General features: G+C 42.2%; 2 protein-coding genes across 8 annotated transcripts; both read right to left on the bottom strand.

Moving 5' to 3' along the window:
* Window positions 1–923: 923 nt before the first annotated feature.
* On the bottom strand, window positions 924–18,433 carry SLC16A4 (solute carrier family 16 member 4). 7 transcript variants are annotated; one of them, XM_024212232.3, is made up of 10 exons: window positions 15,677–18,433; window positions 15,130–15,193; window positions 14,912–15,030; window positions 12,825–12,957; window positions 11,896–12,039; window positions 11,041–11,202; window positions 9,750–10,337; window positions 6,254–6,465; window positions 5,393–5,486; window positions 924–1,425 (listed from the first exon to the last, which is right to left on the bottom strand). In XM_024212232.3, the coding sequence occupies exons 3-10, from the start codon at window positions 14,933–14,935 to the stop codon at window positions 1,274–1,276; spliced, it is 1,509 nt and encodes a 502-aa protein (XP_024068000.2). In that variant the 5' UTR covers window positions 14,936–15,030; window positions 15,130–15,193; window positions 15,677–18,433; the 3' UTR covers window positions 924–1,273. The 7 variants fall into 7 exon arrangements, with proteins under 7 accessions (XP_024068000.2, XP_029769099.1, XP_024067998.2 ...); XM_029913239.1 differs by having other exon boundaries at window positions 15,130–18,433; XM_024212230.3 differs by lacking the exon at window positions 15,130–15,193.
* An 89-nt stretch (window positions 18,434–18,522) lies between these two features.
* On the bottom strand, window positions 18,523–21,426 carry LAMTOR5 (late endosomal/lysosomal adaptor, MAPK and MTOR activator 5). Its single transcript, XM_029913242.1, has 3 exons — window positions 21,327–21,426; window positions 20,269–20,386; window positions 18,523–18,897 (listed from the first exon to the last, which is right to left on the bottom strand). The coding sequence occupies exons 1-3, from the start codon at window positions 21,424–21,426 to the stop codon at window positions 18,837–18,839; spliced, it is 279 nt and encodes a 92-aa protein (XP_029769102.1). The 3' UTR covers window positions 18,523–18,836.
* Between the last annotated feature and the right edge of the window lie 838 nt (window positions 21,427–22,264).

Below are 22,264 nucleotides of genomic sequence, written 5' to 3'. Positions count from 1 at the left end.
GTCAGTTTTTAACTCCATATATTTGGGTTGACTGGGTTTAGATTGCCCTTCAGGCTAAGGTGGGGCGGGCAAACTTTTTGGCCTGAGGGCCGCATCGGGTTTCAGAAATTGTATGGAGGGCCGGTTAGGGGAGGCTGTGCCTCCCCAAACAGGCAGGCGTGGCTCAGCCCCTATCCGACCCCCCTCCCCCCGCTTCTTGCCCCTGACAGCCCCCTGGGACTCCTGCCCCATCCACCACCCCCTGCTCTCTGTCCCCTGACTGCCTCCATCCAACACCCCTTTTCCTTCCTGACTGCCCCCCTGGGACCCCTGCCCCATCCAACCACCCCTTCTCCCTGTCCCCTGACTGTCCCCAGCTGCCCCATCCAACCCCTCCTCTCCTTCCTGACTGGCCCCCTCCCCCAGAATCCCTGCCCCCATTCAACCACCCTGTTCCCCCCCTCTACCCGCCCTGACCCCTATCCACACCCCCAGCCTCTGACTACCTCCCGAACTCCCCTGCCCTCTATCCAACCCCCCTTCCTGCCCCCTTACCACACTGCCGGAGCACTGTCCTGTCCTGGCAGCACGGCTGCACCAGGACAGGCAGCCATGTCACCCGGCTGGAGCCAGCCACACACCACGCAGCACAGAGCGCCAGGTCAGGCCAGACTCTGCAGCTGCACTGCCCCAGGAGCTCGCAGCGCCGCCGCCGCCCAGAGCATTGCGCCGGTGGCGCAATGAGCTGAGGCTGCGGGGGATTGGGAACAGCAGGGGAGGGGTCGGGGGCTAGCCTCCTGGGCCAGGAGCTCAGGGGCGGAGGAGATCGGTCCCGTGGGCTGGATGTGGCCCGCGGGCCATAGTTTGCCTACCTCTGGGCTAAGGACACTGGCTAAGCAAGTTAGAAAAGCAGAAATGAATTGCCTAACACAAAGGCTCTTACTAATCATGTTAAACATATGAGATCATATACACTGGGGGAAGAACAGAAGCAGTGAAGTTGTTTTAAGAGATGACTAGACTTCATGTCCAACTGAGGATATTTTAGGAACAAAGGGTCTTGTTAGCCAAAATGCATATCTCGCTGGGCTCACCTTGATCTTAAACACCACTTGCTCATGAAGTAACATTTATGGACAATAAGCTCATTTGAGTCTTTGTTGTGACAAATGTCAGTTTTCATTTTTCTGCCATCTTTTATTAATTAGTGAAAAGTCTGTCCTAATTATCACCTTCTGATCATATACTGAAGTCAGGCTTCTTCTTTTCTTTCAACTGCAGCAGAGCCTCTCCACTAAGTAGTCACTTTGTTCAACTCCTCTTCTTTCCGTAGCTTCCATTTATGGGCCGAAGGCTCAAAGAAGAAGGAAATGGGTGCGATGAGATAACAGGTTCCAGCAAAGAAAAAGGAGCAGGCATATGTCTGAGTGTAGTCATACAGCCAACCTGCAATGGATGAGGGTTTGGTTATTAAAGCTGCTGGACTTTCCCACATAGTAACCTTCCAGGGTTTAATAATACTGAAAACTGATATGAGTTATGACTCATAACTTCATTGAGAAAATACTGAACCATAATGTATACAGACATTCCAATGTTCAGTATTAGATTACGTATATTAGTATTATACCTACTCTGAATCTACTGCCTTATGGAACCATAATTTGAATATGTAACTAAAACTAAGCGGACTGCAGTGTGTATTAATAGAGAGTTTTTAAAATAGAGAATACTTTAAAATGGGACTAACTAGTTTTTTTCCCCATGAGTGGTAAAAAAAAAACCATGATTTTACTTGGTAAAAGCCACCTCTGGTAAATACCATGACATCCCTGTGTTGCCACTGTTCAAGCTATCTAAATGAAAGCTAGTTTGGGGTACGTCTGCATGTGCTGCAGTCACACCTCTGATTGCAGTGTAGACAGACACTTGGCTATACAAGGCATGTTGACAACAGTACCGAGACAAGATGAAGACTCGATAAGCCAGATTCGCAGCTAGTGTAAATGTACACAGATCTACGGAAACCAGTGGTGCTACCCCAGTTCAGGATATGGCCCAGTATATCAGAGGTTCTAAAACTAGTCTCCAATCAGGAAGAAATATGTAACAGCCCCTCCTTTTCCTTAGCCACATGGCTATTTTAATCAGGGGTTCTGTCTGTGTGGGGAGAGCCTTGACAGTAATAGAAAAACAAGTAATTTTTCAAATTTAGATGTGAATAAAAATAGGAAAATGTGAAGAAGAAAAAAATCAATATTTGTAAGTTTAATTAAGGTTTTTAATGGCCATGTTAAGAGGATGAAGGCTAATAGGAGTTCATGAGTCAGTAGTTGCATCTCACTAACTGCTGCTCTGAACTCAAGTTAACTAGTTGGGATATTTCAATTCCCTGCATCATATCACTTCACTACCGTGATGTCTTGTCTCATTTTCTCAGGGATATTGTTTGGGCCCTTCCTGAACTTGTAGGTTTTAAATGACAAGTTATCGGTAATCTAGTGGGATGAGGTAAATGCTTTATTTCATAGGATTGGTGACTTCGTATTGTACAAAAGTTTGTTTTAGATGGGTGGGTTACTTAAGCCCTGTAATCACAGGATTAAGATGTCCAGAATGAAGTGACATGAGCTTCAGTTTTTAAACCCATTATGTGTAGAGCTTACAGAAAAACTGAAAAATACCTACTTAACATAAAGGAAAGAGAACACAAATTCACGTTTTCCCTTCAACTCAGCTGTTTTCAAATTCATCAGTACGTGGTGTCTGCCTACCACCTATTATCAGCTGGCATTACAGAATATTCTGAAGCACATGCATCTGAGAGACTTTGATCATAGAGAGATGTCTTAATGGTTTCTTTTTTTGCTTACTGGCCGGAGAAAGCAGATTGCAGCTAACCACTCAGTGTTACAGAAGGATTAGTCAGTGAATTGGAGAGAAACTAAAGGGGATGCAAAGTTTCCTGTGGAAATCCAGAAAAGCAGCATTTCTCTAAACGTAAGTAATGCTGATAAATCCTTGTTCCATAACTAAACACTCTAACCCCTCACAGCATATGCCTAAGCTATATGTTTAAGTATAGCTATCATTACTTTTATCGCCACTAATGGAGCTGGAGGTGCCTGCTGTACTTTTTTTCCTGCAGATTGCCTTTTTGCTTTGAATTGTAACTGTTTTGTTAAAAGCATGGTAGTTCGTTTGTATTGTTCAGTGGTTCTCAAACTTTTGTACTGGTGACCCCTTTCACATAGCAAGCCTCTGACTGTGACCCCCCCTTATAAATTAAAGACACTTTTTAATATATATAACACCATTATAAATGCTGGAGGCAAAGCAGGGTTTGGGGTGGAGGCTGACAGCTCGTGACCCCCCATGTAATAACCTCGCAACACCCTGAGGGGTCCTGACCCCCAATTTGAGAACCCCTGGTATTGTTCCTGTGAAGCTTAACATGGTTCACTTCCTATGCTTCTTTGTGCCTCTAAGAATCAGCCTGATTTGTTCTCCTGTTATCTTTAATTTCGTTTCTAGAATGTCAGAAGTATTCACAGCTTAAACAGGTGTCCCTTGTATGATGAGCAGGTAAGTGGTTCCTACTTGCTGGTGAAGCTTCAAACTTTTTAGCTCTGGGTGTTCAACCACTGCTTTGACTTTGGCCCTAGAAGTAAGAATCGGGGAAACTAATCTTTCAGGTAAGTAGCTCTTTTTCTAGTATGCATGTTTTGATAATTTTTTTGTTTTGTTGTGTCGAATATGCATCCTTCACCTCTTACTGGTGTTATGTATAGTGTATATTATACTAAGAGTACTAGATGTTTTGAGTTTATGGAAATATTTTTTAAATGAGCCTTGACTTCAGTACTGTAGATAAGTTAATAGTTCATTTAATCACAGTCAAAGGAAGAGAAACCCTAGAACCATCTTTAATAGCAGTAACAAGTCTTTCATTTTCACCAGAATTAACTTTCAAGGTGAAGTACAAGGAACAAATGCTTCTGCAATCTTGGAGAGTTAATATTTTCTAGCATATGCAGCTTTCACACGTAAGTGGCTTGATTTGAGGAAAAAATTGCAGAGTTCATCTTGGATCATAGGATTGCAGCCTGAACATAGGATCATGTGCTTGATCCCCTTCCCCTTCATGGGACAAACTGGCACACACAATTGAGGGGGCTGGAAAAATTAGATTGCTTCATTCCTCTTCCTGGTTGCCTCTCCCTCCTGGTGCTTGTCCTTTCCCATCTCAGCTGTATTGGTGGACTTGGACTGCCAGGAGCTGCCAGATTAATACGTATAGCCTGCATGCTCCTCACGCACCCCTCCCTACCCCCCAAATAAACTATTAATGATTAGTGTTTTATTAAAAATAATTCAGTTGTTAGAAATAAAGGAGACATCACCAGTTAATGAAGATGTTACAAGCAGGTGAAAGTGCAATAGCCACATTAGCATGTATGATGCATAGACAAAAGAAAATGCAGAAAGTGAAGTAATTCACTACATAAGGTACTTGGGGCAGACATGGAACGAAGTATGTGACCAGGTGAGACGCAGCAGATCATTGGGTGGGGATGCATGCAAGAAACTGTAAATGCAAAATTTGGTTTGGCATTTTTTATTCTACACTCCTGGTCTATTTACAAGATAGATGAGTGACCGAATGCCATTCACCCACTGGTATTTGACCTGGCAGCTTTATTCATACACTGTAAAATGCTACCCTGGGAATAGCTGAAGATGCTGACCACACATCCAGGTATGAAGGTAAGGTGAAAGGTTCAGTGAAGGACAGGCTTTGCCTTGGGCAGAGGTGCATGAAACAGCATGCAAATTTCTTCTCAATCTAAGTGGATAAAGAAATATCTGACTCTGAATATTTATATTAATGTAGCCCCCAAAATGTGCCACACACTATATATAGAATAAGATGGTATTTTTTGGGAGGGGAGGGGGCCTACGTAAGCTGTTTAGCAGTGGAGATTTTGAATCCTTAGTCAAGTCAGGAGATGACAACTGCTCTATGCAAAGCACTGCAAATATAGCACCTATCCCTCATGTTGCCGGGACCATGTTATCACCTCTTCAAATCCCTTCAGCATCAAGTTAAACTGAAATAACAACTTGAGTCTGGTAAAGTCATAATTTTTTTGACTTCTTTAGATGCATACAATTCTTTCCTCTTCCTTCCCCCTAAAGGGAGGGTCAGAGCTAAAGAAAATGCTCTGTGGTTTACCACCATTAACTCATTCACTTGCATGTTAGTTTGTTAGAAATTAGTTTTCTTTTGAAGAAAAAGTCAACTACCTTTCATCTTGACTCTCAAATGTTTCCTAGTAAGTACTTTGAAGCTAGAGAAGAACTAAGAATATTCCATCAAGAGGATAGAGGGAAAATATTGCTTATATGTTACCTGCTATAGGAGGTCCAGCGATGGCTGCTATCCCAGCAAAGAATGAGGCAAATCCTAAAGAACTGTGGAGTCTGGGGACACCTACAAAATCTACCTGTTCATGGAACCAGAATTATTATTACTTTATATAATGTACAGACACATTAGAATGAAAAATGTTTCTCTGGGGAGTCTTTCAGTTATAGTTTGAAAAGAGTTTGTCCATGCAGAATTAAACCCAAGATTGAGATCAGTACTGACATTGCTAGGATGCTTGATGCATTTCTAGCCCTGGGCTGTACAAACATTTGAAATTAGTAATCTTTACATCTTTTGAAGATATTTTAAACGCTCTCTCTTTGGAGATGCTGCTGCATTTTCATGTAGCTATATATCTGTACAAATCTTGCTTGTGCAATGTTATACTGCAGTTTCCCTTAACTTGTCATAGGCATTCAGAGCCCTTCACCTTACCAATATTGATTTAGGTTACAAATGAATGAAGTTTAGTGTTCTCATCATACACTCTGTCCAATAGAGACTAATACCTAAGCTGGAACAATGGCACTGAGAGACAGGACTTGGGAAGCAAAGTGGTTGAGTTAGGTCACTGGAAATAGGTTATGAGGGCACTCCCAATACTGTACCTCTGCTGTGTCTGGCCTGCAAATGACACTGTAATCCTAAAACCAGTAAACTAACAAGGTTCCCAGTGGTTTGATATTGAGAGTTCTGAGCACAGGACCCTCAGGCTGAAATCTATGACAGCTGTGGATGCTCAATACTCTTGAAAATCAGGCCACAGGATTTCAGGTGTTTGAGATATTCAATTGGAAGTGCAAAGCATTACTGTATTACCTCTTGATGAGATCCTTTACTCACCAGCACAGGGAGCAGCAGAGCCAGGTATCCTCCACAGAAAATGGCAAAGCTTACTGTGTAGACCATAAGTAATGGGAAGGATGTGGCAAGAGGACCCAGCAGGTTAGTGATGCCACACAGAATAAGGTAAGTCTTATGGTAATGATACTTCTTGATCCAGTTCTGATCAGCGATCCAGCCAGAAAGCAATTGGCTGACTGTCTCTATAATCCCTAGAGAGAGAGGGAAAATTATTGTGAAGGCTCTAGCCAAATCTTTTAGAAATTGTTCAGTAGCGGTTTTGTGCTCTTCTTGATTCTTCATAATGTACAAAAACATTTGCCTGAAATGTTTGTCAAGAAAATTCTGCTTGTATTTTACATTTAGGATATGACATCACAAGAGATGAGGATGGGATTCTTAGATTGTTCTAAAATGTGTGTTTTTTTCCATTTAGTGCTTGGTAAGCATCCAGTAGGCATCTGGAGTTGAGAGAGGATGCTCTTTTAAAAATTAAATTAAGGGGTGAGACAGTTACAGTAAATGACATGCACAAAGACATCCAGCAAAATCAGAGAAGACCAAACTTGGCATTCCTGATCAAACAAAACCAAACCCCACCTTAATCTGTCATGAAGAAGCAAAAAAGGGCACAAACTGAACATTTTTAAAAGTGCAGGGCCACTTTTAATAAAATATACATTACCTTATGGGTATGTTACCTGAACTAGTCTCAAGTTCAGGAAAGTGCTGATTACCACTGAATATCCTATTGGCTAGAAAGTGGTTTGAGCACAAACAACTTATTACCTCTATTCCTGCCAATGTCATCTGCAAATTAACCATTGATCTAGATTAAGAACACAGTTGCCTCTTTAGCCCAAATATCCCCTAAATAACATTCCAAGGATGTTGATTTCACTTTAGGTAAACTTTCTTTGTACAATAAAGGGCTCTTTAATGATAGAGAGTGGAGCTACTTTCTTAATGTAACGTTACTTGCATGTTTTGAAACTAGAAAGGTTTGATTGAGGTGGACAGGCTTCATGCACAACAGCTGTACTTAAAGTAGGCTGGCCTGTAAAATTCATTGTTTGTAGTGTGCCATTATGATCTCTCCAGCTGTTACATAAATGCAAAGTGTTTCACAACCGAAGCCATTGTGCACAAAGTGGCTGGAAGGGTTAGGAGAGAAGATAAAGGTAGCACCCTAAGGTGGTGTCTTCACTGGAAAAAAAAAAAAGGGGAGGGGGGAGGAGAGAGAAGAGTTGTGCTCTTAACTTGATTTAGGCTCAGACTTCAAGGCCAGAATGGACCATCATGACCTGCTAGTCTGATCTCCTGCACATTGCAAGCCATAGAACCTGGCCCATAGCCTCTGGCTGAGTTACTGAAGTCCTCAAATCTTGATTTAAAGACTTCAAGTTACAGAGAATCCAGCATTTACGCTAATTCAAACCAGCAAGTGACCCGTGCCCCACAAGGCAGAGGAAGGTTAAAAACCCCTTAGGCTCTCTGCCAGTCCAACCTTGGGGAAAAATACCTTCCTGACCCCAAATATGACAATCAGACCCTGAGCATCTGGGCAAGACCTACCTGCCACATTTGGGAAAGAATTCTTCATAGTAATTCAGAGCCTTCCCTGTTTATTGTTTCCCATCTCATGTAGTTGGAGACATTTGCTAATAGCAGTCATGGATGTCCCATTGTAGGCAGTCTTATCCTACCATCCTCTCCATAAACTTATCAAACTCAAGTCTTACAAATGTTTAGGTTTCTTTCCTCCACTATTCCCCTTGGAAGGCTGTTTGAGATCTTCATTTCTCTAATGGTTAAACCTTTGTCTAATTTCAAGCCTAAACTTAATGATGGTCACAGTTTGTCCTTGTACCAACATAGGTCCTTAACTCCTCTTCCTCCCTGCTGTTTATCCCTCTATTTATAGAGAGCAATCATTTGTCCCTTCATTCTTTGGCTTGTTAAGGAGATTGTTTTGTTAGTCTAAAGTCTCATCCTAGTAGCCCTTCTCTGTACCTGTTCCTGTTAGAATTCATCTTTTTAAACAAGGGAGACCAGAATTGTACTCTAGATGGTCTCACTAGTGCCTTCTACAATAATTGCAGTAGAAACAGGGAAGTGTTCTCTCACCTGATATATCCTAGTATTGTATTAGGATTTTTTTTACCACTATCACATTGGTGGTTCATAATCATCCTGACTAGTACATGCAGGTCTCTCTCCCCTGTTGCTTCGAACTGCTATGTCCCCAGCTTACATCAAAAATTCTTAGTCCATAGATGCATGACCTTGCATTCTGTGCTATTAAATGTCATCCCATTTCTATTACTCCAGTTTTCAAGGTAGGATATTCTGGAGGTCCTCCACCTCAGCAATATTTCCAACTTTATCTGCAAATATTATTAGTGCACACCTACTTTTTTGCCAAGGTCACAAATGAAAATGTTAAATAAGTGGTGTGCCAAGACCAATCCTTGAGGAACTCCACTAGTAACCTCCCTCCACCATGACCTGTTGTAGTCTCCCCTTTGAGCTGTTCCTTACCCACCTTTTGATTCTCATATTAATCCTCTTCTCCAATTTAACTAATTTCCCAGGTGGAACTGCATCAAATGCCTTACTGAAATCCAAGTAGATTAAGATACCAAATTTTCTAGACCAAGGAAATACAGTAGATCTAAAGAAAGAGCGCAGCTTGGTCTCGCATGCTTAACTTTTTGTAAAATCATGTATACCTTATCTCAGTTACCGTTTACCTTTGGCCTTAACTACTCTCTCTTTCAAAATATTTGTTCTAAGACCTTACATACAGTTGAAGCCAAACTAATGGGCCTATATTTGCAATTCTGCAGTCATAGGGTATGACCCCCTCACATTTAAAGATTCATTAAAAATCCTTATTGGGGTTGCAATTTCATGTGCCAGTTCCTCTAATATTTTTAGCTGGAGATTAGCCATGTTCCTCAGTTTGGTCCCATTAAGCTGTTTGAGTTTGGCTTCTAGCCTCAGATGTGGTATATCCTTTTCCCCATTAGCCACCACTGCCCCCAAGCTCCTCAACAGGCAATTATTCATGGAGTGTGTAAGTACCTAAAAGGGGTTCTATAAAGACTTGAAAAAGGAGTGTTGGTAGCTTAACTTAAAATGAAAGAGTAAGGTTTGGGCTAAACAACTAGAGGGTAATTGACTCTTGACATTCTCCTTCTCTGCCTGAAGGCATCTTCCTTGGGGTCAAAAGGCTGCTGCCACTATTTGAGTATTAAAAATTAACTCTCTGCAATTAGGGGTATAATCCAGATGTAGGGGCAGAAAGGAATTTACTCCCAGGACATATTATGTGTTTGCCTTCCTCTTGAGCACTGAGCAACAATTCCCTTTTAGGATTGGCTGACTGCTACACTGTTTTTCGATTTCAGGGGTTATTACATTTCTTTCCTACTTGTATCACTGTGTAAATATAAATACCTTTTTAAAATAAGGTTAGAAGACTCTTGCCTACCAGCCACTGAAATGAGGTAAGAGGCATCCATGCTGTCTATGCCCAAGGTTTTGGCTCTTGCTGCCAGGTGAAAGGTGGGAATGAAGTAGGCCAGTTGGCTGAACAAAAATGACCAGGCAAAAATACAGAAGAAGGGATCTTTCAGCAGTGAGAAATCAAGAAGAGGCTGCCTGCAGGGAACTGGCCGTGAGTGGGAATTCCATTCCTTTTGCAGTGGAAGGTTGTTATAGCTGCAGTCCCTGTCACTGTCTCCACCAGGAGCGTAGCGGTTGGAGGTTTCTCTCTCAGACCCTTCCAAACCAGCAGCGTTCACTGGAACTAGTGATCCTAATGTTCCAGCTGACTGGAGCCTGTTTGTGACAGTGGAATCTTGCATAGGAGAATCCAGTCTAGTATTAAACTGTATTTCTGTGGTACTGATTTCATCTAGGTGGCTTGTAAGAGTTGCTGGATGTTTACTTTGTGTTAATGATCCACTGTCTACATTTCTACCAGAAAAGGCTTGGAGATTCTTGATGTTAAGAGGTCGCAGTAACATACTAGAAGGCACAAGGTTTAACATGATCCCTCCAAAGATCAGTAGGGTACCTGAGAGAAGAGAGAGGGAAGGAAGATAAGTGTGTTTTTTCCCACCATAATGCTTTGATCAGTACACAAACATTGTTTAGAATTGGCTCTTTTTTCATACTGAACACACAGAATGATCTGCTGCAAGAAAAACAGTATTTATCTTGCATCAATCCTTCTATTTGGCTTCTTCCCAAGGTGAAGTCACCTTCCTGCTTGTGAAATGTCAAACAGAGAGAGACTAGCTGGGAAGCAGATAAACTCATAAGAAACATAGCTACTCTCAGTCTCATTGCCCTGCCTAATAAATTAAAACAAGGGGAAGGAAAGAGAACTAAATATGTTTCAAAGTTTTTTCCTCCTTTACTTGTATTCTTAAATTCAGTTCGTGTCTCATTTGGCAGACTCCATGATGAGTGGTGAAAATACAACGTTGCAAGAAAGTGTGAAAGTTTAGCAAATGAGAGAGAGGAATTTATAGTCACTGGTTAACATCAATATAACTTTAGTGACTGATTACATTTTGGAAGAAGGATATCGTAAAGAATTAACAATCCCAGAGATGACCAGAGTTGCCATTCCTGATATGTCAAAGATAAACAAAGTAGCTTAGCCCCTCTATCAGAAGAAGATGCCAAAAACCAACCCCACAACTTCAATCTTTAAAATAACAATCCCTTCTAGGTGCTGATGGTGAAATGTGGAAAAAGTAAAACCACTTTACCTTGCCAACCATAAAAATCTATCAGAAGTTGAGTGAAAGGTGCTAGTATAAATGTCAGTCCCATTCCTGAGCGAGCAATTGCATTGGATAGAGCCAGTCGCTTTTTAAAGTACCTGGCAGTCATCACAGCAGCTGCTTGATACAAGCAAGCAAAGCCCAGCCCTGAAATAGAAGAAAGATTGTCAGTGCCCAAGCAGTGACTTGTGTGGAGTAAAATTTCCATCTCATGCAAGTGAGGAGCAGAGCTTCTAGTTCAAGACCTACCCTCAGTGAGTCACCTCAACTAACAGCTGTATTGTGAAGACAAAAGAGCCCTTGCTAGATGCACACAAGGAAATGCCCAAGCTGTGCATGTTTAGAAACAATGCAGAGTAGCAGGGATTGGCAGCTGGCAATGGTGCTTTCTGGGAAACCTGGTAAAGTGCAATGGCTTGGCTCCCCAAGGTGCACGGGGTAAAATACTGGCCCTAGTGAAGTCCATGGGATCAGGATTTTACCCATGGTATTTAGAAACTGGCTTCTTTACAGCTGCATATTGTTCCCTTTCAATGAGGGATTTAAAAAGCCAGGTTTTACTACGCATAGTGAGTTTACAAAAAATTGAAATTCACACAGTGGCTCTAGTAAGTCAAAACTTTCATTAGGCCTTCCTGAATGTAAAACCTGCAGGGAAGAAACTCTTTTTGCAGCCTTTAGGTGATACACTAATATAAATAGGATAATCAAGCAGCCACATGGCTTAATGGTTATCTGGATCTGCTGGTGCACTGTTGTAAACGCTTTGATCAAACACTCAGGAAAGTGGCAAAAAGGCAGCCAGAGCGAAACTTGTGAGCTGTAGGAGGTTACACTCACCCAATAGAAGTCCCATAGACACACACAGGAAGGAGATACTAGTGGCCTGTGTGCTGATCAGACAACCACTGCTAACTAGGCCTGCCCCAATGATGGAAGTCAGCTGGTCCCCCAGCTTCCCACAGGCTATAGTGACCAGTGGACCTGGAAGATAAGTCAGTAGTGAGGTAAGCAGTTGGAAGATTTAGAGGAAAACACACACACGCACACACACCCCTCTCAAGGTACAATAGCATCTAGAATAGCATTCTTGATATTCTCTTACCCTGCTCTGAGAATTCCATCAGAGCTACAAGGAGCGCTTACGTTATGCTCTATGAAGTAGGATAGTGGAGAGAGAGGTAATCAAATCTCCTGTTTGGAGATGGTCAGGAAGGAGTTCCTTAACCTGCTCCCTTTAGACAGCATTGCTCAGTTAAATTGGTGGATTATTTAGTGGTGGGAGAGACTGCTTTACTTGATCTGGCGCAGCCAATCCTGTACAGAGAAGCACAGTGACTTGTCAAAGGTTTATGCAAACCCTCTTCTTTAAAGATTTCCCTGTGCTACCACCACCAGTTCAGCTCCCCTAGAGTGCTGGTGTAGACAAGAAAGCTTCCCCATTAGTCAGCCAAGGGTCACAGCCCTTTGGACGGAAGTCTTCAAAGAACAGGTATGATAGTACCAGTAATAGCTTTTTTTAGTGCTATTGAACCCTGCTTTGGAGTGATTACCCGCTAGCCCTGGAGGGTTGTTCAGCGTCCAGGCCCAAATAATTTTTGGACTCTCTAGGAGTGCCAAAAAATGTGCCAATTGCACTAGTTTGTCATGTAGACACTAGAGTTTGGCAGGTCATTTCATGTCAGCTATTTAATGCAATCAAATGGACTTAAAATTCAAAGACTGTAGACCTGTCTGTTACTTTCTGAACCTTACGTATCCCTACTGACCTGCTGAGAAGCGGAGAGAGGACATGATGGAGCCGATCCAACTGATTTGTTCTGAAGAGCCTCCCACCTCTTCTTGAAAGACCACAAAGAAAATTCCAAAGGTTTTCAGCATTCCCATCACAAGCACATTTACCTAAATCCAAAGAAGATGGAAGTGAAATGCTGCACATAGTTGGAAATAGATTTCTGGCCACTATATCCTCTCCCTGTTCCTCAGGACTGTGATGAATCTTCATATATTGGGAGAAAAGCTGATGACAAGCTAGAGTCAGGAAAAAATCCCCTTTCCTCCACATATCTACACACACTCCACCCATTATTGCAAGTAGATGTGATATTGGGATGGGACAGTGTGTTGCTGCTTTCTAAGCCATCTAGTAGCATTGCTTAGTGGCAGAAATGGGGACATTTGTCTGGTAGGATTGTGAGAGACACATTCAGTGACTAGGTCTCAGTGGTACCCACGTTCTAACTGGAGCAAAGCCTACACAGTATGGGCATTTTTCCAACAGACCAGAATGGCATTGCACTTGAGATGTGTTTAAAAATTCAGATTCCTTTGAACTGTTTGGCATATTTCTGTAACTAGTTCTTATAAAAACTAGAGACTGAAAAAAATCTTGAAATAACTAAACACGTATTGTCAGTGATTTAACAAGTAGTACCGGAGTGTTTGAATTCTTGGAAATCTCAATAGTCACTGACAGATCAGAACTGATTGGCTTTTTGGCATGAGCATTGGAAAGATTTCCCAGTCAGAAGCTGCCATGCTGCCTAATTTTCTTTTTCCAATAGCTGACTGGTAAATAAGCAGGTAGTATAACATACTGAACACACTAGAGTCAAGATGCCTGGTTCCTATTCATAGCGTTACTGTTTTGAGCTGTGACATTCTGAAATACGGGTAATATAAGGCTCCCTACCTTGGAGGCTTCGCTAAACAAGCTTGTGAAGTGCTTTGACATCCATGGTCAAAATGTGCTTATAGCAATGATAACTATATGTACTACTTGATGTTAACGTACAAGTTGCAGGTAAATGCGTTGTCATTTTGCAGCAGCTTAGCAATTAATTCTTGTATACAGACTGTGGGCCAGATTCCAGGGTTGGCAATTTCCTGGGAAAAACTAGTTTAAGACAGAGCACTGGTAAATACCAGTTTAAACTGGGAAAAATTAAGTTCTTATTAGACTACTCATGAAAATTACTGAAATATATAGATTGCAAAAAAAACTTAGCAAATTGCTAAATATATTGGTTACATAATATGAAAATAAGAGTCATGACATCTATAAGTTCCTTGAGAAAATACCAGAGCAAAATGTATACAGATATTCTGATGTTTAGTATTATGTATACTGCAGTTTTAATTTGTATTTGTACAACAACCTAAATTAATCTCTGAATCTTCTGCCTTATGGAACCACACTTTGAATATGTAACTAAGGTTAAGCAATGTGGTGTACATTAATGAAACAGTTTTTTAAAATAGAAAATACTTTGAACTGGGACTAACTAGTTGGTAAAAACCATGATTTTACCTGGTTAAAAAACAGCTCTGGTAAATGCCATCCCTGCCAGATTCTCAGCTGCTGTAAATTGGTGCAACTGCATTTACACTAGCTGAGAATCTGCAGCTTTTTTCCCCACAGAGCCTCATGAAGGAGACCAGAGTTGGGTTCCTCTATGGTTATCAAGCTAACCAGAAGTAAGAGGAAAGCTGTATGATCTCTACTGCGACAATGCGTATCTCTGGAGACTTAGGGGGGGAAAGGAAACTCTCACAAGCAAAGAGTACCAAGTCCAACTGCTTTTTAATGAAGGACAGAGATCAATCCTTTCTCAGAACTAGTTACACATTTCACTGAGCATAATCTTTACCTGTAAAATTACAGACCAGTGTGCTAGACTCATTAAAGTAGGACTCCTGCCCTCCTTGGTAATGTTAATCTCTGCCATGAGCATGTTAGAATCAACCCTGTGTGCATCATATGCTGGTTTTGTTGTCTAAAAAGCATTGTGTGAGAACACAACCGGTGAAAGCATCTCTTTCCTCCAGGACTTAACCTTGTGAGTTCTCTACTTACCAGAAAGAAGTGAAGCACTATCATCCATCCCCATCCTCCATCAGGGGGTGGTATGGGTTGCTGTTCCTCCTCCTTCGTTGCTGTTGGCTGATTCTCCGCCTCTGCCCCCTTCCTTTCTCCTTCAAATGAGAATTTCAGGGAATAGTCACACTTCACCATACTGATCAGGCTCTCTTAGGTAAACAAGACTCAAAATTCACTTTGCAGTATTGACCTACTTTAAAAACAAGCTGACACTTGCTTCCATCTATCCTTCCTCCTGTTTACCAGCCTCTGCTGCTGCTAACATGGGAGACAATATTTTGCATTTAGTCAGCGATCACAAGTTGCTTTTTAAAGCTGGTTAGGCATTGTTATACCTTTGGGGAAGAGGCACTTAGGTTTGCACGGTCACACTGTGACAGAGCTGGAGATGGAACTCGGGTCTTCTAACTCCCACCTTTTTACTCATTTCTAGACTACAGCTGTCCGCAAGTAAGGACGAGTCCTGCATGTTCAGGTATGTTTCCTTTGGCGTATTTATACATAATTCAGTCTGTGCCAGAACTAGGGGAGCCTGCTTCACCATCTGTCTGTGACAATACCCTGCTCAGCGCCTCTCTGAACCTCTTCCCAACTCCATTGCATCTATGCCATTTTATTCCTTCACCATTTATCTGTGACGTTTCTGTCTGCTACTGAGTTTGCTCTAGGAGTTTTGCCTCATAGTGCAGCTGAGACCTGCAAGGGGATTAGCAGGATTGTAACCCAAAGCTTTTCTCTTACCGTCAGGATGATGCATAGCATAAGATGCTGCAAAAATAAGATTAAGGAAAATCTGTCTTCATTTGTTGTTGGGACTAGCTACAGCCTCCTGAGTTAGTTCGTTTAAGTCTGTTCCTTAATTCCTCTCTGCACTAGGGAACACAGGGCTCATTCTTCTAAAAGAAGCCACGAAGCAAAGGAGGCAGACCTAGCGCAAAAAAAAAAAAAGCAGCCCCCTAAGTGCAGGGCCTTTTGGACTTTATCCCTCCCCTCAGAAAGTAATTAGCATATTCAAGGCATTTCAGCCCCACCCCTTACCCAAGACCGAGGGTGGGGAAATGAAGCTCTCTGCTAAAAGTATCCTGCTTGGAGGAAATTTGAGTCCTTAAAGTGCTGCCCAAAAACTGCAAGGGAAGTCTTGAGGGCGGCCATGCGGTTTTGCTTGTTAGTCACCACGCAGGCCAGTAGGTGGCATCAGTGTACAAAACCAGCTTCCAGTACAGGAGCCACATCTGAACTTGTGTGTGTCCATCTTAGCAGGTAGAGATGGGGAACCAGAGACAGAGGGATTCCCTCCCTGCTGTATAGCAGGTACCATAAGCAAGATCATATTCCTTAATTCACTGTTGAATGTTTGTATAGTCCTGACACAAGGACTGCCTGGAGACCCTCCTGAGGCACGGTGCTTGGCACCTGCCCCAACAATTCCAGGCTAAAGCAATGTCTTCACTGCCAAAAATGGTGTTTTTACTGCAGCGAAACTAATATGCATTAGCTAGCCTGCTGTAAAACCCTAGTGGAGGCAAAGCACTTTAGTTTTCCGATGAGGTCAACCACTGATAGAGGTATAATGTTGATGTCACATGGTTATCCTGTAGTGCTTTGTCTCCTCTAGGATTTTAATGTAGGCTAGCTAACGTATGATCACACTGTTAAACAAAGGAAAACATCTTTTTTGCAGTGGACATATCATACAGACAGATTTGTGCTGCAAACGGGGGAGGAGAGCTCCCAGTGAGTGAGATTATTATTAATTAGCAGTGGCCACAGGTGAGACCTGCAGCTCTCATCTGCAATCCTAGGCTCTCCTGCAGCAGCTCAGTTCATTTCAGGAAAAAGTGGCATAAGCTTCAGTGCAGCAATGTGGAGGTTCTTCTGGCTGTAGAGGCTCCCATTGGAAGTGGCTTAGGAAATCTGCTACATGAGAACAAACACAATGGGAGCAAGCTTACCACCCCCACAATCAGACTATAGTATTCATGTGTTGCTCAGCCTCCCTTATTCCATTATCTGCTGTGTAAAGATTGTGCCCCACCCTATTTTAATTGGAACACCAAAAGCTTCTGATCCCTTTTTAAAAATCCAGCACAAATCTTGTCTCATCTCAGATTTGGCACAGCAGCCTCAACTGTTTCACTATCATTGTGTTTAAACCCCCCTCCAAAATACCACAGCCCTCACTCAGCTAAGAGCAACGAGCCTATAAACATGAAAATGAATTTAAAGAAAAATTTGACAACTTACCTTACTAGCAGAGAGTTGACAGATTTTCTCAGTATATGTTTGGTGTAAGCATGGAAGGGCTGGGGAAGAGAATACATCTGCTGTGTCTGCTCCTCAGCAAATGTAACTTTTCCCCTCAAGTAACTATGTAGCTACATGTGGCACTGAACTTTATGTATTCATTCCAGATAACAATGAAACTAAGAGGATCTTAATGCATCCTGGACAGTTTAAGAATATACTCTTTACTTTAATGCATTGTTTGGTAACTATGATTGATCACTTGGGAAATTAAACTACTTGACATTTCACTTCCTTACAAGAGATTTGAAATGAGGTATTGGTCAAAGCTATAATGGCGAGAGACCATAATCAGAGCTGTAAGAGTACTTCCTAGTCCCCATTGGCACTACAGGAGGTTGGAGGGTACCAAATGCAAGAGGAACAGCTTTTAACAGTCACACAGGAAGTTTGAAAAGTAAAGATCCTTTTGGCCATGTCCCTATCAGGGATTGTATTGCTCTGAGATTTAGGACATAGTTGCACCATTTTCCTGCTAATGAAATGCTAAAAATCACTGGATCTAGTATTGTATATTGATGTTGACATTATCCACTCTGAGTCCACCACTACCTATCTATCAATACTGAAGAGGAACTAAAGTCAACTTTCTCATACTGATTTAAAACCATGCAGTAAAGATATTTGTACCTCCATGGGTTTAGTAATTGGGACATTGTCAGGTCAAATTTGGCCCCATATCTAGGTTTTGTAAGTAAGCTTTTACCATACGTAAAACAAATGTTTCCCTATATATTTGAACACCAAGGGAGGGAGTTTTTAAACAATGTTTCCCCTGCAGTGTTTGCAATTTTAACAGTATCATTAGGGGTTAAAGTGTGAGAATCGTGATGTGAAATTGACAGCTTGACAAATCCATTTCCAGTGTCAAAACAATAACACGAGAAGCAAAACACTAAGTAGTGCCACTGAACTTAAAACTTCAATTTTAAGCCAAGACATTTGTAACAGACAAGGAAACTGTTTATAAATGTATGTATTTTTAGCCAGATGGGATTAAAGGTGTCCTACAAAGAATCTTACTGGGGTTTGGCTCTTTCTTTGATGTATAAAGGCAACCTGCATGAGTTAAAGCTTTCTGCTTGTTTACCTTAGGAAAAAAATCACCTTGCCTGATGTTTTTGAGAGAGGACCATTGGGAAGTGCAAGGGATCTTTATTGTAAGATGACCACCTTAGTTGGAGGGGGGAGGATGATGTATCTGTAAAAGTCTGTCTTTCTCTATAGTATTAGTCACTGAGGTTCAGACAAACCAGCATTCAACTGAAGCTTACATAGCCAGCTGCGTATTTCATCTCAGATAATTTATTGAATTCAACAAGTAAGGCCACAGGTTAGGGTATTTGATCATTACACAAGCAAGGTAAGTTAAACCACATTCCATGCTTGACAGTAAGTTCTGGGCTGTGCTGGAAGTTAGACCCTGACTGAAGTACAGTACCAGTTTAAATAAGGAGGGAAGCTACCACATATTTAAGATTGGCTCAAAATTAGTTCTGCAAGCACTTTCTGTATGAGATCAGCAGAGGAAATAGATCAGTCCAACAACAAGGAGTTGGTCCAAAGGTGGAAAAGAACCAAGCAGATGTATGAAAGATCAAGATGCCATTTTGTGCACTGCCACAGTGATGCTGTCATGCTTCTGGATCATGATGTTCCTGAAATAAACAGAAACCATTATTGAAGATAGCTATAGCTACTACAGTCCAGAAGAGTTCTCACACTGCAGCTAAGCTGCAGGTCACTAACAGAAGTTTAGTATCTGCTGCATGCTGTCAGAGAGGAAGCACTGACTAGATCAGCATTTCTCAAATGCAGCCACCAGGGGCTTTTCTTGCAGCCACAGCCTCCTGGGCAGTGAGGGGGGAAAGCAGCAGCCTCACCCCCAGAGCTTCGGCCCTGCCCCCACCTGGAGCTAGCCAGTGTGAGTTCCCCACCTTCCCAGGGGCAGTGGGGCTCAGGCTTCTGCTGTGGGGTGGCAGACTGCAGCTGCATGTTGGCAGGCTGCCTCCCTATCCACAGCTTAATTTCTCTGTCCTGCCCTCTACCCCACCCCTTGCCAGGGCTGAGTAAATCTGTAGTTAAGTGATATTTGTATGTTTGTTAATCACTTTTCACTACCTCCTAGCTAACAAACAAGTCTGCTACTGTGAAAAGTGATTACACGTACAAATATTACTTTTCACAAATACAGACTTACTAGCTAGCAAGTCTAAAAAGAAAATGCAGCCAAAAAAGCAAAACAAAACCAGAACATGCAAAGCACATTGTGTTTTTCTGTTTAGGTCCAGTAAATAGAGAACTGTACATTATTATTCAGTCTGTGTAAAAACCCCTACATATATAAATTACTATGATTTGGACATATATATATATATATGTGCATATTTATTTATTTCTAAAGTTAATTAGGAATTTTAGGAAAAGTTGTCATGGTGGCCACACTGAGGCCACCAAAAAAATTGTTAATACCCCTGCATTAGATCCTGTACACAAAGGACTCCATTTTCCATCTCTGCCTACTCTGAAAACATTTGGGCTCTAATCTTCCCACCAAACTCAAACACCTCCAGGTACTTCAAAAGCTTGAATTATGGGAGATTCCTGGGAATTAGGTCTCCCTTCTTTTGTTAAAAGTTTTCAGGAGGATTAAAACAGGATCATAAGGTCAAAGTAGCCATTACAAACATGCTGCAGGAATAACTAATAGCTAGTATTGTATCCTTATCTGGCAACAGCCTCTCTGCTTTTTGAAGCATGCAGTATGTGTAGAAACAAGGTTACATTCATCCATGCCTTAGGTCCCCAATTTTAATAAGCAGTCCACATTCAAGCTCCAGAGAAAGGCAAGAATGACTTTCCTAGAGTTGCTGCCATATGTGCCACTGGGGGTGAAGCTTTCTAGCCTTCTATCTGTCATTGTAACCAGGGGCACATGAGCAGAACCACATAGAAGTGAAGGAGGCTGATCTAAAGATCTAATATTCCCAGAGGATCCTAATGATAAACATACAGCTCCAGATGCTCACCCATTATCTGACTCCAGACACACAACAGGAACATCAGTAGGATCTGAAGTTAGTTTGGCTGCCTGCTGGGCTAGAACTGATATCACACCTGCATGTTCATCTGAAAGGGTTCCACGACCTATAAAATACACACGTCTTTATGTAAGTGTAAAACTCCTCATTACATGGCAGTAACTACATAGCCAGCCAGCCCAAGAATTGAGTTGAACTATGTGCGCTAATTGAACCCATTTTTCAGGTTATCCCAATAATTGCTAAAGCATTCTAAGGAGTTTTCCCTGCCAGTGCTTACCACCACATTATCTGTACCCTTCCCAGATAAATATGGTCAACACAACTGTGATTTTGGTGGATTTATATAGTCATATTTGCAGCATACCCTAATGTTCAGTATCCAATGCTGCCTTATTTCAGGCAAACCCATTCTTTTAATTTTGACTGAAATAAGAGGCTAATCTGTTTACCTATAAGCCCATCAAGATACCTATGTCAATGGCAAGCTTTACAATTACAATTCATTCTTGGGCTCCTCATTCTACATTTTGTCCCCACCTTTTAATTAACTGGCCAGTGATCAGATGATACCTGTTACCAAATCAGCAACAGCTGTGTCTTATACTTCAATTGTTGTGCATGCTAGGTCAAACAGGAACCTGGTCCATAGCACCAAGGCACCCTAGCTACAGCAATACAGATCATTTCATTATTGAAACAAAGGCTAGTTGTTCCCCCTATACACATTAGTGGGGTTTTTTTTAAAATGAGTTAGTTGGCAACCACTGGTAAAGAGAGGCAGGCAGGCAGACCATGTACACTTTGATATTTCAAATACTGGGACAGGAGAGAGCAAGAATAAAACATGGGATTTTAAAGGAGTAGGAAATGGAGAGTTTTTAACAAACTGCAGGGATCTGCCCAAAGCTGACAGATAGGAGATTTATTTTTCTAGTGTGTATTTTAAAGCATGTACACTATTTCAACATTAAAATGTTCCTGGTACCACATGAAAGTGGAAAGGGGCCCATTTTCTGAAGCGAAAAAGCTGCTTTGTTACTTACAGCCAAGGTTCAGGCCTTGTGAATCTGTGCACAGAACTCCAACTATTGAGGGATTCTTCATTCTAATAAAGATAAAACCTGAGATCAGCAATTTAAGCATTAGATGGGAAAGAAACAAATGAGACATCAAGACAGCAGTGAGAGCCTCACATAAATCTGAAACAATTTAAGAAGTGCCATCTTTTCAGCCAGATAAGACGACAGCTCCCTTCGAAAGGGTGTCAAAACAGTTCAGGGTGGAGGGAAAGCAGGAACTTTAATAACTGCAAAATGCATTTCATTATTTAGAAATGCTGGTTAACTTGATAACATCTCAGTCAGCCAGTGGGGTAAGGCTCACTGAGAATCCCCTGTTCAGAATGGGGGTTTGCTTCCATCTGAGCAAGAGAGCAGAAAACCCTGCTCCATGGAAGCAGGAGAGAAAAGAGATGAGGGAGAAGAGAGGGTTCTCAATTACCAGGGAGAAAAGAGCAAAAGTTGCCAGTCACATGAAAAATTCCTACCCGTGTATCCCATAAAATAATCATCCCCGATTCCTACCAACCAGAAATCATTCTCACCCCAGCACTCCCTTTTCACACCTACCCAGGTATGCCCATTACATATCCTTCCCATGCCAATGCCTGCTTACCCAATATGTGCCCCCATCCAAGTAACCCCAATGCTCCCACTTCCCCACGCTAGCACTCCACCCCTGGTGTCCCTAAAGAACCCCCCGCCAATCCCCCTCCCAGTACCTGTCAGGTGCCCCCAGCACTCCCCCTCCCTCCTGCTAGTGTCGCCCCCTTCCCCTCGCCAGTGCCTCCAACATCCCCGGTGCTCGCTCCTACCAATGCCCCCCACCCCAGCGTTCCTCCCCCCCCGCCAGTGCACCCGCCCCCGCTGCTAGTGTCCCCAGTGCTCCCCGCGTTCCCCCTCCCTCCGGCCAGTGCCCCCCC

Source organism: Terrapene carolina, unplaced genomic scaffold (assembly GCF_002925995.2).
Source record: "Terrapene carolina triunguis isolate 2854851 unplaced genomic scaffold, T_m_triunguis-2.0 Scaffold552, whole genome shotgun sequence".
NCBI lineage: Eukaryota > Metazoa > Chordata > Testudines > Emydidae > Terrapene > Terrapene triunguis.
The sequence above is the reverse complement of the archived record's forward strand: the minus strand, read 5'-3'. Positions and strand labels throughout refer to the sequence as shown.